This window comes from Aptenodytes forsteri, unplaced genomic scaffold (assembly GCF_000699145.1).
Source record: "Aptenodytes forsteri isolate BGI_AS27 unplaced genomic scaffold, ASM69914v1 Scaffold134, whole genome shotgun sequence".
Taxonomy (NCBI): Eukaryota; Metazoa; Chordata; class Aves; order Sphenisciformes; family Spheniscidae; genus Aptenodytes; species Aptenodytes forsteri.
In genome coordinates this window covers 71,275-82,671 of record NW_008795694.1, presented here as the reverse complement: position 1 = coordinate 82,671, position 11,397 = coordinate 71,275, and the positions used below count along the sequence as shown (strand labels likewise).

At 41.3% G+C, this 11,397-nt stretch overlaps 1 protein-coding gene across 1 annotated transcript in view; it reads right to left on the bottom strand.

Annotated features, from left to right (window-relative positions):
- Positions 1–1,017: 1,017 nt before the first annotated feature.
- The window catches only part of OGDHL (oxoglutarate dehydrogenase-like), a 51,070-nt gene continuing 40,690 nt past the window's right edge, over positions 1,018–11,397 (bottom strand). The window contains exons 16-22 of the mRNA XM_009282908.1: positions 10,553–10,731; positions 7,216–7,287; positions 5,765–5,890; positions 5,074–5,146; positions 2,836–2,999; positions 2,057–2,211; positions 1,018–1,317 (exon numbers count right to left, since the gene is read on the bottom strand). Coding sequence (XP_009281183.1) covers positions 1,194–1,317; positions 2,057–2,211; positions 2,836–2,999; positions 5,074–5,146; positions 5,765–5,890; positions 7,216–7,287; positions 10,553–10,731 — 893 coding nt within the window. The 3' untranslated portion in view covers positions 1,018–1,193. The remainder of the gene's footprint in view (positions 1,318–2,056; positions 2,212–2,835; positions 3,000–5,073; positions 5,147–5,764; positions 5,891–7,215; positions 7,288–10,552; positions 10,732–11,397) is intronic.

Sequence of the window (11,397 nt, the reverse complement as noted above, 5' to 3'; positions counted from 1 at the left end):
TCGTAACATTAAAAAGGGTGACTAAATCAGGAATCGCCACTTCAGAGTTGAATTAATATCAGCAAGGAGATGTGAGGCAGGGATTAGCACTGGACAAAGCAGAGAACCCACTACTTGTTGCACAACCACAGCTTTCTCATCCAAACACAATCTTTTTACAGGTGCTACCAGGTCAAAGAAAAGCAGATCCTAGTAGTTTGGTGAGGGAAAGAGCGTTCATCCAAAACGAGGATGTTCACAGGACCCCACAGTTCCCTAATACCACAGAGCATCAAAGCAGGCAGCCCAGGGAGCGGGAGCAATTGGTGCTGTCACCTCTTACTTTTGAAGTCATTTGATACTGAATTCTCCTGCTGATCACCCACTGCTCTGTCAGCTGTGGTCTTGTGTAGACTTCTTCCCTCCTCAGCTGCCCCCAACAAACCTTTTCTTGGTCCCTTTTATTTCTGCCTTCATCACCCTCCTCCTCCTTATACCCACCTGGTCCGCACCACTTTTGTTATAACAAAACATACTGTTCGCAATATAGTTCAGCAACTTTGTAATCTGACTCCCTATTTCCAGCCTCCTCCTCACATCACCAGGCTACCTTACCATCTCCTTCCAACAACCACAGCCAGTACATTTCTCTACCAAAGTCATCTATCAACTCTTTGCTTTTCCGTTCCATTACTCCTCTCCAATATATCTAGAAATAACTGCCAACCATTTTCCTTGTAACAATGCATCTTGTCTCCTTAGTGGCTCCCAAACGTACCCTCTTCTTTTTCAGGGATGTGCATAACTATCATGCTGTCCATGCCTGCTCTGCTCACTTACAGTAATTAGGCAGCGCCCACAGACTGAGATTGGAGCCTCACTGCGCTAGACACTGCATCCTTGCACAGGAGACTCTCCTTGTGCCAGAGGTCCCAATATAAATAGACAAGTGACAAAAAACAATGGAAGGTAAGTTGGAATTTTTTTTTTTTTTTTCAGACAAGTGACAAAAAACAATGGAAGGTAACTTGGAATATTTTTTTTTTTCCTTACAAACTGGGGAGCAAGGTGCAGATTAATGAAGTCAGCTGCTGAATCATTTTATCTGGTAAAGCAAAAATACATCATTTCCAGTATTTTTCCCACTTTTATTTCCTCTTTCGGATGCAGTGGTTTGAGAGACTACTAGTCAGAGATGGGTCAGTGCCCTGCAGTTAGAATGTCTTTCCCTCAAAGGCCTCCAGGTTGAAAGCTGTATCCAAGAACCTTCTGAGCGACACCAGATGCATGTTCTTGTTGCCTGTGGCAGCTGCAGCAGCAGGCTCTCGGCCAACATACCTTTGTGACAAAAAGAATTGGGCAGACAAATGAGGTGAGAAGAAAGACTACTTTGACACTAGCAAGCATGAGAACATGCTCCTAAATGCATTCAAGTCATCTTGGCAGATTTGGACATCTAATCATCAATCCTTCTTAAATAAAAATCAATCTAAGTTGCACCATCAGTTATGCCTTCTGGTCAGCTTCCCCCTCTTTCCCCCCTCCCATCAATATTAAGCTGTGTCTTCTCCTCCATCCCTCCCAGGGCAGCCAGCCACACTGTCTCATAGTTAGATAACTTGCTCTTGGCGATGAAGACTCTCATTCCTCCAACAGCTGCATGGGCAGATCCGAGAGTCAATCATCTAAAATAAATGCAAAGGTACCCAGACTGAGCTCTTACAACAACTGTTTCCTCCAGAAACCTAATATTCAGAGTGAAATTCTTAAAAAAGACAGAATCTTAGACAACAAGAGAGAAAAATCCAGGAGAGCTAAGTGCTGTGCTAAGTGGCAATAAATATAGAGCTAGTTGCTACAGGTTTTCTGTTATAACTACACGGAGGAGCAAGATATGCATGATGTATTTGAGAAATAGTCATCTAGACTTTTCCCTCCTTCACCCAAGAACCCAAACTCCAAGGTTTTGATTTGTGAAGAACCTGACTTCCCTAAGAATAACATCCTCAAATCAAAAACAAATTTAAAAGCAAACAAATCACCCCAGGCGATAGAACAATTGTTTAAAGTCTCATACCATATAGGTCGAGTGTGGTTCACAATAGTGCGGAAACGAGGTTTGACATAATCATAATATCCACTGTTTTTGTGTTCCTCCTGACACCAAACTAGATCAGCACCTGGATACTTCTCAAGTTCTTCTTTCAGCAGGTCAAAGGGGAATGGTGAGATCTGGAAAGAGAGGGTATAACTGGCAAAGCTTTCTCTTACATGGTGTTAGCCCATGCTAGGAAAGCCTTTGACCTATTGGGTATACAACCAACCATTGTAATTAACCATTTAGTACCTAATATAATTGTTATACGTTTTTTAAAGTAAGTCATATTTCTTTAATTGATTTCATGCTGTCAGAAATAAATACACACATATTTTATAGTTGCACCAGTATGAACAGAAGTAGGTCATAGTCCAGACCTCCTGCATTCCTACAGTTTTTCTAGTGAAGTAGCTGTGATAATAGAAGTCCTTAATCAGTGAATGCCAATATAGCTGCGAAGTGTACTATTCGCAACATTTAAACCTAGCAGAATGGATATACAAATTTAAGGTGCCACCATACTGTAACCTTCACTTTGTTATGTTGTTCTGGAAAAGTCATCAAGCCTTCTGGATCTCATTGTCCATATTATTGACGTGTTCCTTCTCCACAAGGCCATGAAGGATTAGATAATGTATTGTAAGATGCAAAGTGCTATAAAAGTGCTATCGCCGTCCTTCCTGGCAAGTGATAAGCATAGGAACCCCTTGCTGAAAGTCTCCCCAAGGACCCTGTCTTCTGAGGATCAGGGAGCTCACCTGTTCAAGTCTGGTTATAGCTACTTGTTTCTCCAGGTCTTGATTCTTTCTCTCTTTCACAAGATCATAGTACACTTTTCCTGTGCAGAAAATCACCCGCTTGACCTCATGAGGTGCATGGGCTGCCAGCCCACTCTCGGGAATCACGCGCTGGAACGTGGTACCTAGTTAGAGCACAAATTAGAAAAGTGCACTGACATTGCAATAAAGCAGCCCAAGAAACAGTCCTTTACTGGGCAAGCAGCCGGTTGCAATGGTCACGGGGTTCTGCTGCCTCTCTGTTCCTACTTTTCAGACTGGTAATTCTACTAAAGTGACTTTCAGCAGTTCAGTTTCAAGAAGTTAAAAGATTGTCAATAATTCACTCTTTCACACTTAATAGACAGAAACATATTAACAGTGGATTCTTTTTTTCTGTTGTGCATTACACCTTTAATTTTAAATTGATTGGATAGTCACCTCTGCTTACAGATTTTTTTCAGAGAATTACTTGAAATATTGTTTCTTCTTTCCAAGATTATCTCAACCATGTAACATTAATATAGGTTTAGAAAATTTTAGAACATTTTTATATAAAAGCATACCACATATTCATAATGCAACTAAGTCTGGCAACTGCAGAAATATTTACACAAGCACACACATTACTGCCATATATTTACGTGATTTAAACCTCTGTTTGAGAGCTAAAATGGCATTAGCCAAAGGAAGAATTAGCATAGTACTGAGCCATATGTGTAAGTGATAAGATACAATTTCAGATGCATATCCTCACTGCTAGGTATCTTTTCCCCTGTGATATCATCTCCCAGGAGAACAATTTGCTTGGGATACATGAAACTGGAATAGGGACTTGATGGTCTAAAAGATCCTTTTCTTTGCTCTCTTACATGATTGATTAGAACCATTCCCACATTAACCAACTGCAAGGTAGCAGACAGTGGCATGACCTCCCAGTCTGAAACAGCACACCCACTTACCAGGAGAATAAGCTCCTGTTCGAAACATTTATCTTGAGGGGAGAAAAGCAGCAGCACAAACATATGAAAAAGGAACTGATTTATGTCAGAATTATCCTGTCTCACTGAACAGCAGAATTCATCATTAAAAAAGACTGAATCTGCGCTTCCTCGAGTCAGCTGGAGTCAGTGTTCCTCTCCTTCTCAGCTTTCCGTTAACAATCAGAGCAAAAAGAGTTAGCTGACAATCAGCAATACTTTACTACTCGCTGTCCTCTCCAGCAGGAACATGAAAGTATGTCAGAATTCAATGTTAATTAGAAGTTTGGGTTAGCCTGAAGTAGAGGGGGCTCCCAAGACAAACTGACGAATCACAATCCCTACAGAATTTCTAATCTGACTCATTCTACAAAGCTTTTAAACAGTAATCAAAAAAAGCAAATGTTTTTGCTTGGGAAGCAAACTTTACTCACCTACAAAAAGGAGATAATGCAATATTTAAGCGTGTTTATACACTGTAACTTGCTTTTAAAAAACTGAGCAGTTACTCTTTACTGACAGCGGTCAAGACACCCGCTAGAACTGGAGACAGACCACCGCACTTAGGCACACTCTCTCACTCTGAACAATCACTTTAATCACTAACTCCCCACATTTCACTGCGTCTCCTCATGCCACTCTAACACATTCTAACCAGTGCATGGCAAGACAAATCACTCCAGTTTTTGGTATTACCTCTGCAGTCGCTACATACCTCTCGGTGCTGATGGCGTGCCAACAGCAGCTAGGGTGGTAGCCTACATCTCTGAACTCACTGATCTCACTTTAGATCACTGGTGTGACGTGGCAGCCCCAGAACTGAGCACTGGAAGAAGAAATGGGCCCCTCATTCTTCCAAATGAGCACAGTGTGATTACAACCTATCCCTCACATCTGGGGGGGGAGGCAGTACAAAGAACAATTCCATTTTTAGATGAAAAGAAAAAGAGCGGAGGGACCTAATAGCCTATTGAGGGGAACATCACTGCAGAGAGGGGAATGCGCTTTCCACTGCCTTTAAGATTAATGGCTGGTTACAAGATAAGCCTGTTAAAATTAAGAATCCATACTTGAAAGCAGACTTTTCAGCAAAAGTCCATGCTAGGTCTCGCTACAACAGCTCCACAGAAATTACGCCAAAGGAAAAGGCAAAGTCTCCAGAGCAGATTCTCTTCTTCACAATCCGACATGCGATCTGGTATAGCTAATTACTTGCCCATAATACTTTAAGGTGACCTACCAAACACCATTTCATCAAAACTGGATTTAGCTTCTGGATGCCTCAGCAGTGATTTGGGTGTCAAAATGATCAGCTGTAAGACAGAAATTTTTCCAACACTCAGGAGCTGCTTTACCTACATAATTACATGCAACATTTGTAACACTGTTCATACAAAACCCACAAACTGAATATGCTATAGATCAAATTAATGTGAATAGCAAACACAGTAAATCATTTTTTCTTGTTTTGAAAGCCTAGGAATTTTCAAAATTATTCAAAAGATTTGGGTAATCCACTCCCTTTAAAGGTTCTCAAAAACCATTGCTTGTGCTTCTCTCTGAGAACAAAATCAAATCACAGGCTATGAACCAGTAAAACATCCAACAGTTGTATCTTAGGTTTTTGAAGTTCCAGCAATTAGACATGCAGATTATAGTTATGCAACCTGGTAGCTACATACTGTCTTGGCAAGCTCATCTGAAGGTCTGCACAGCCAGAAGGAAGTAAAGCTGAAAATCAAGTTTTAGAATCGTAGTAAGTCAGCGCTGAGTTTCATTCCATCAAATCAGCCACTTCAACCTGTGTTCAATTAAGGTTTTTCACCAGCGATTCTTGTTCTTTTCAGCAGTATGTCATATGCAAACAAAGACCCCTCTTTATGTGAGGGTTAATATACTTAGAATAATCAAGTCCATTACAGTAACTTTACCGGTTTTCTGAATGGCAGCAAGATCTGTCTTCTGAGGACGTGAAAGTAATTGGCTGGAGTTGAACAATTCACCACAATCCAGTTGCATTCATACAGCTGGGAAACTTCAAACTGCTCACTGAACTCCTGAGAGAGACATTAAAGGCATCAGAAAAATGCCTGAAAGATCAGAAAAAAAGGCTTGAAAGCCATCCTTCTATTTCTCTCAGCAACTCCCTTCCTCAAAAAACTTAATTAGCAGATTTCTGCTGAGATTTTATTATTAGCTAGGGAAGCATCCCTACAAATCATTCTCTTCAGTTTCTACTTCTTCCTAAAAATGTATGCAAATAAAGGCAAAAAGCTTCCATTAATTTCAACAAGCTGGGAAGTCCAGGAAGGAAGGGTGAGGAGGACTAGGACTTCAGTAGGTGGAAGACACAAAATAGAACCCCTTTGAAGGAATCTTAAAACTATAATTCATTTTTTGAGTGTATAGTTAACTCTCTCTCTCTCCCATTTTTTGGTAGGTGTCCTGTCCTCTTATACTATTTTAATACATAAATTTCATATGGTTTATATTTATGTATTTTACAAATATAGGGTTTTTTTAATCCAGATCTACATACATATATATTAGGTAAGCATATATATAGGTATAGGTACAATAATCTCATTACAGATTGGTACAGCATCTAACACGATTTCCTGGTCCATGGTTTGACCTCGTACCTTCTATGATAAAATTTATAACTTGCTTATTACATGCAATTGGCAGTGCTTAGATGTAGTCAATCAAACAGGTCTTTATTCTGACAGTACACTGGCAAAAATCACTTTTAGATGAGGACGGACATGGCTTTGGAACTATCGTTGCCCCAAGGGTAACAAACTCAGGGCCAAAATCGACACATCCATTTTATTTTGCCTTTTTTTAAATTGGTGGGCTTTTCAATTAATGTATAGCAGTGTTTCTTAGGAAATCTGCAGTGGGGAAGCGGATGCCCAGTATCCTGTAGAGCTACGTACTTTATCTGTAAAAATGAATGACCAACATATGAAGGTCTTCGCTGAATCAAATTTAGAAGTTGCTTATTTTCATGCTCCCAGCAGTACAATTTAGCTCCACTGCAAAGAGCCAGGAGTAGTCTTACTTGGTCTCCTTTAGAAATTAGCTAGACACCTCTTTGCAGTACACCCAGCAATATAAACAAGCAGAATCACTGGCCCTGAGGAACAGCCATAAAAAGCTCATGCTGCCAGAGATTAATTGTATACGACCTCAGCTTTGAAATGAAGCAGCACATACTGCATACTTCCATTACTTTTACTGGGATCAAGTTAATGTTACACCAACTCTTGAAACTAAACCTTAACCCACTCTACCTCGCTAAAAGGATGCTTCTTACAAAAAAATATCTCTGAGACGTGAAGAGCAAACAAAGGACATGGCCTTTGACAAATCTACTTACTGGATAAGCATCAGAATCGTCATTGCTCATCTGCAGAAACCTCTCAGGCCTGGCTGATGAATGCTCCGGACCCTGGTAAAGGTATCATTTAAAACAACATTAAAAAGCCAAATCAGCAGCTTGACATCAGTCTAGGTCACTCACTGCAGAAGTACCTCCCGTCACCCTGGCAGCTCTGCACCAGGCTGCGCACCTGCCCCCCCAGCCAAAGGCATCAATGCCAGCAGCAGTGAGAGAGGAGAGGACACACCGCAGGACTGGAATTCTTTGTCTTCCGTAAACTGTTCTCATAGGAGAAGATTAGGTTTTACACGGATTTCCAATGCTTTTACCAGCTGCAAGTAATTTCTAGCCTCAGCATAGCTGCACAATGAAGACCAGCGAAAGGGCAGTAGGTACATGTGGGCACGAGAACGACCTTACTAATGCAGGGCAAAAAGGAGCAGGAGGGATGTCAGGAGGAGAAACACCGCGTGCCTCGGTGTACTGCAGTGACTCACACTTCTTTGGGCCAAACCACACTTGCATGCTGAACAGGAGCAAACACAAAGTTAACTGTTGACTATCTTTGCTGTATTAGCAACACAACAAGCAGACTCAGGATCTCTCTCTTACCATTGTTCACTGTTCAGTACAGGACAAAATAGTCTAGATGAATGCTTCAGCTAAAATGGATCAAAATACATGTACACATTATCTGCCGAACTAACCTATGATTAATTTCTGCTTCCTCAGGAGGTATTTTACATTCTGTCAAAGTACTGAACACTCACATCTGCTGTCTCACTAGCAGTACCCAAGGTAATTTCTTTTCGTGCACAGACATCGTTAGATCCATTTTTACACTAGCAAAACATGCATGCTCGTCACAGACAGTATCAGGAATCAGGAGTGTAACAGAATCTATTATCTTCCCTCTCATGTTCTTGTTTATAAAGGATGAGAGAAAGCTGTGAGGAGTACAAGAATGCAGTGTGCTTTTTTATTTATTGCTAATGCTGGCAGCCTTTGCTTGTTCAAGTGACAGTTACTGTTAGGAAATACTTTCATTTTGGAGACAGTTGCAAGGTATTTTAACCCGAAGACATAAACTATTACACCTCTCAAATCTCTCCATGGCCCCTAAGCTGATGATGTTCGTAAAGAGCTTTTTTCTTTATATGGCCGTCTCTCATCATAACTTCCTCCGTTGAAACCTTAACGTATGATCTCCAGAATCACTCATTATTTTGACAGCTAGTAGTCCACCTTCATTCAACACGTCATCCTCCCTGCTTCCAAGTGCAGGATTCACTCTACTCCATGGACTAAGGGAATTCAAAGGAAAAAACACTCCACTGGCAACAAAGGAGTAACACAAACAGCCAGGAACTGTGTCTTGCATAATTACTCTTTTGAAGTCTGTCTCCACTTTTGCGGTGCCAAATAATCTGGTCATAAATAGCTAAGGGCTTCAGAACAAGAAGCAAAGCCACGCAAAACCATGGTGCACAGTAACAGTGCAATATTGCAATACTGCTGTATACATCTGTTTGCTGTAAATCAAATCCTACACTAAGTACAACCTATACATGTACAAACATAGTGCTTCACGAGCACACTGAATTCAGTACGCTGGAAACAGAGATGTTACCAGCAAACAATTACAGGAGAGACACGCGAGGCTTCCCTAACATACACACATACGCTGCCCCAGCAACAACCTCAATCCAGAGCCTCAATGTTCACATCCATCTTTGATTTGTCTGCTGACACCGCCAGCCAGATTGCCAGCAACTGCTGCGTGGGATGGGGCAGGGTTTATTTCTACTGTGACCACCTAACCAGTGAGACCTCTACTGAATCCATTAGCTACTTTCAGATGAGTCCCCAAGGAGCCGTTAGGCAGCAGAGTCTTTCAATCACAGCCAACTTGCCTGTGAATGCATGACCTAGAGGTGAAGGGATCCATATCCCATTACGAATCCTTCCCCAAATCATTCTGTCCCCAACACTGTAGTTATAGAGAGAATAACACTCCTGTAATGGAAAGCTCCTCTGGGAAGATAATGGATTTCAACAGCCTGGTGGGATTCTTAAATATTCCGAAAACACCTGACGCTAGTAGCAAAACAAGCGTGTTTCAGAAGATCTGGGCAAATCTTAGCTGCCAAGTGGCTAAGAGAAAAGAAAGATTAACTGTATTGTAAGTAGCAGAGAACCAGCTCCCTTCAGCTGAGTGCTTCCCTGCAGAGGACCACACCTCCTGCTGAGGGCACATTCAGGCTGTCCCTCAGGATTCATTTAAAAAAAAAAATAATTTATCAAAACTCTTGTGAACAGCATCAGACCCTTTATTCTTTACACACAAATGGGTATGGAAAGCCATTCATAAGATATGAATGCACCCCAGTATATCAGGACAGGATTATAATTGAATGGAAATAAACTAAATTGTTTGTGAGAATGGAAATGACACAGTTTGTAGTGAAAGGGTCTAGAGCATTTATACAGATGGAGATTGCCACTGTGGCACATACTATGCTTTTCTTAATAGAAAACTAGAAACATACATGCATCAAGGCATGAATGTTAATGCATTTGAAAAGGAGAAAATTAACCTAGCCTGACATGATGTTCATGTAACCTTTAAAAAGAATTTAAAAGATGTGAAGAACAACGCTACTGCTGATATGAGCTTCATATAACATTGTATACAGAGCTTGCCCATGCCCTTTCCCTCTAAGACGCTGTCTAGTTCCTCCTACTAGCCACCAAAGAAAAGAGAGACAACAGCTAGTGGAAACATCTTCCTTTTCAGAAAGAGGGAAATATCTTATTACATCAAAGTTACCCAATGTCAATGATTTTTGAAGAAGTTTTAAAGTTGTTTCATATCATTTCGTTGCAAGTGAATTTAGTGCAGAGTTTACACAGGCATACTTCATGCAAAATAAAACCAAGCAAGTACTGCTAGACACTAATGATTTCTTTCGTATTGTACGCTAAGAATCTGGCTTTCTAAGGAAAAAGGAAAAAGGAAAGGCAGTGTCTTACGGTAAGATATAAAAAAGAGAGAGAAAAAAAGAAAAAAAATGGGGAAAGTGTGGTACACGCCACTAAGAAGGACACAAAGCTAAGAGCTCAGAAATATTTCTGTTTTCTTTGGTTCTCACCGATCAATCTATCTACATTCTCTTCCGCAGCACTGAAGCAGTCCAACATGCTAAACAGTGCCTTCCTCCCTCCGGCTTCCTATCACCATCGGATCCCCAAGACACCGTTGGCTTTTACAGCCGCAGAGGAAGGCGCGGTAGCCAGCATTTCCCTCCCACACACGCCAGCCAGCGGCCCTCACCATTCCTTCCATTCCGTGTGGCAAGAGCAGGACAATCCCGTTGTGACGAACCCACTTGGCCTGGCCGGAGCTGATGAACTGGTCTATTATGCACTGCGCCGTGTTGTGGAAGTCGCCAAACTGGGCCTCCCAGCACACCAGGGCATTGGGACTCGCCATAGCGAAGCCAAGTTCAAAACCTGAGGACCAAACAAGTAGGAGAATTAGAAAACAAACAGACTTGCTGAGAATTCTGTTCATTTCTCATTAAAAAAAAAATTAAATCAAAACAAAAGTGAGAATATGAACTGGATTTTTGTAGCCCTGTAATAAGTTATGCAGTTTTCAGCAGTACCATTTCCATCAGAAAGATTAGCAAATAATGTTTTTCCAACACTGACTCCAATCCTTCAAACTTTTCCCTAAACATTTAAATATCATAGGAGTTTTTAAATGAACTAAAACCCCTCCCTTAGCTCAGACTTTCATGTGATGCTCTCCTGAGAGCTCACTGAGGGAGGTACCGTCTTTTCCTGTAAAAATCCACTTACAGCCCAGTACTAGTTCAAGAAGCTACTTGTTAATTTTATTACTTGCACAGCCCTGCACAACACTGTCTTTTTCTTTTTTTTTCCCCTTTCCCCTCTCATATGCAGGCGCTGAAAAAAATTACTGGTGACATCAATCTTCAGTCTATAGGCAGGATCGTAGTCTTCGGCTCTTCAAAAATCTTGAGCATAATAGGTCCACGGGAGACACATCTGGGACTTGGGTGAACAATCCTTTCTTTGGCAGGGTTAAGGACCCTTTAGGCCTCTGCCTCAGTGGCAGAGAGGAAACCAGAAGTGCTCTTCATGGGGAGGACA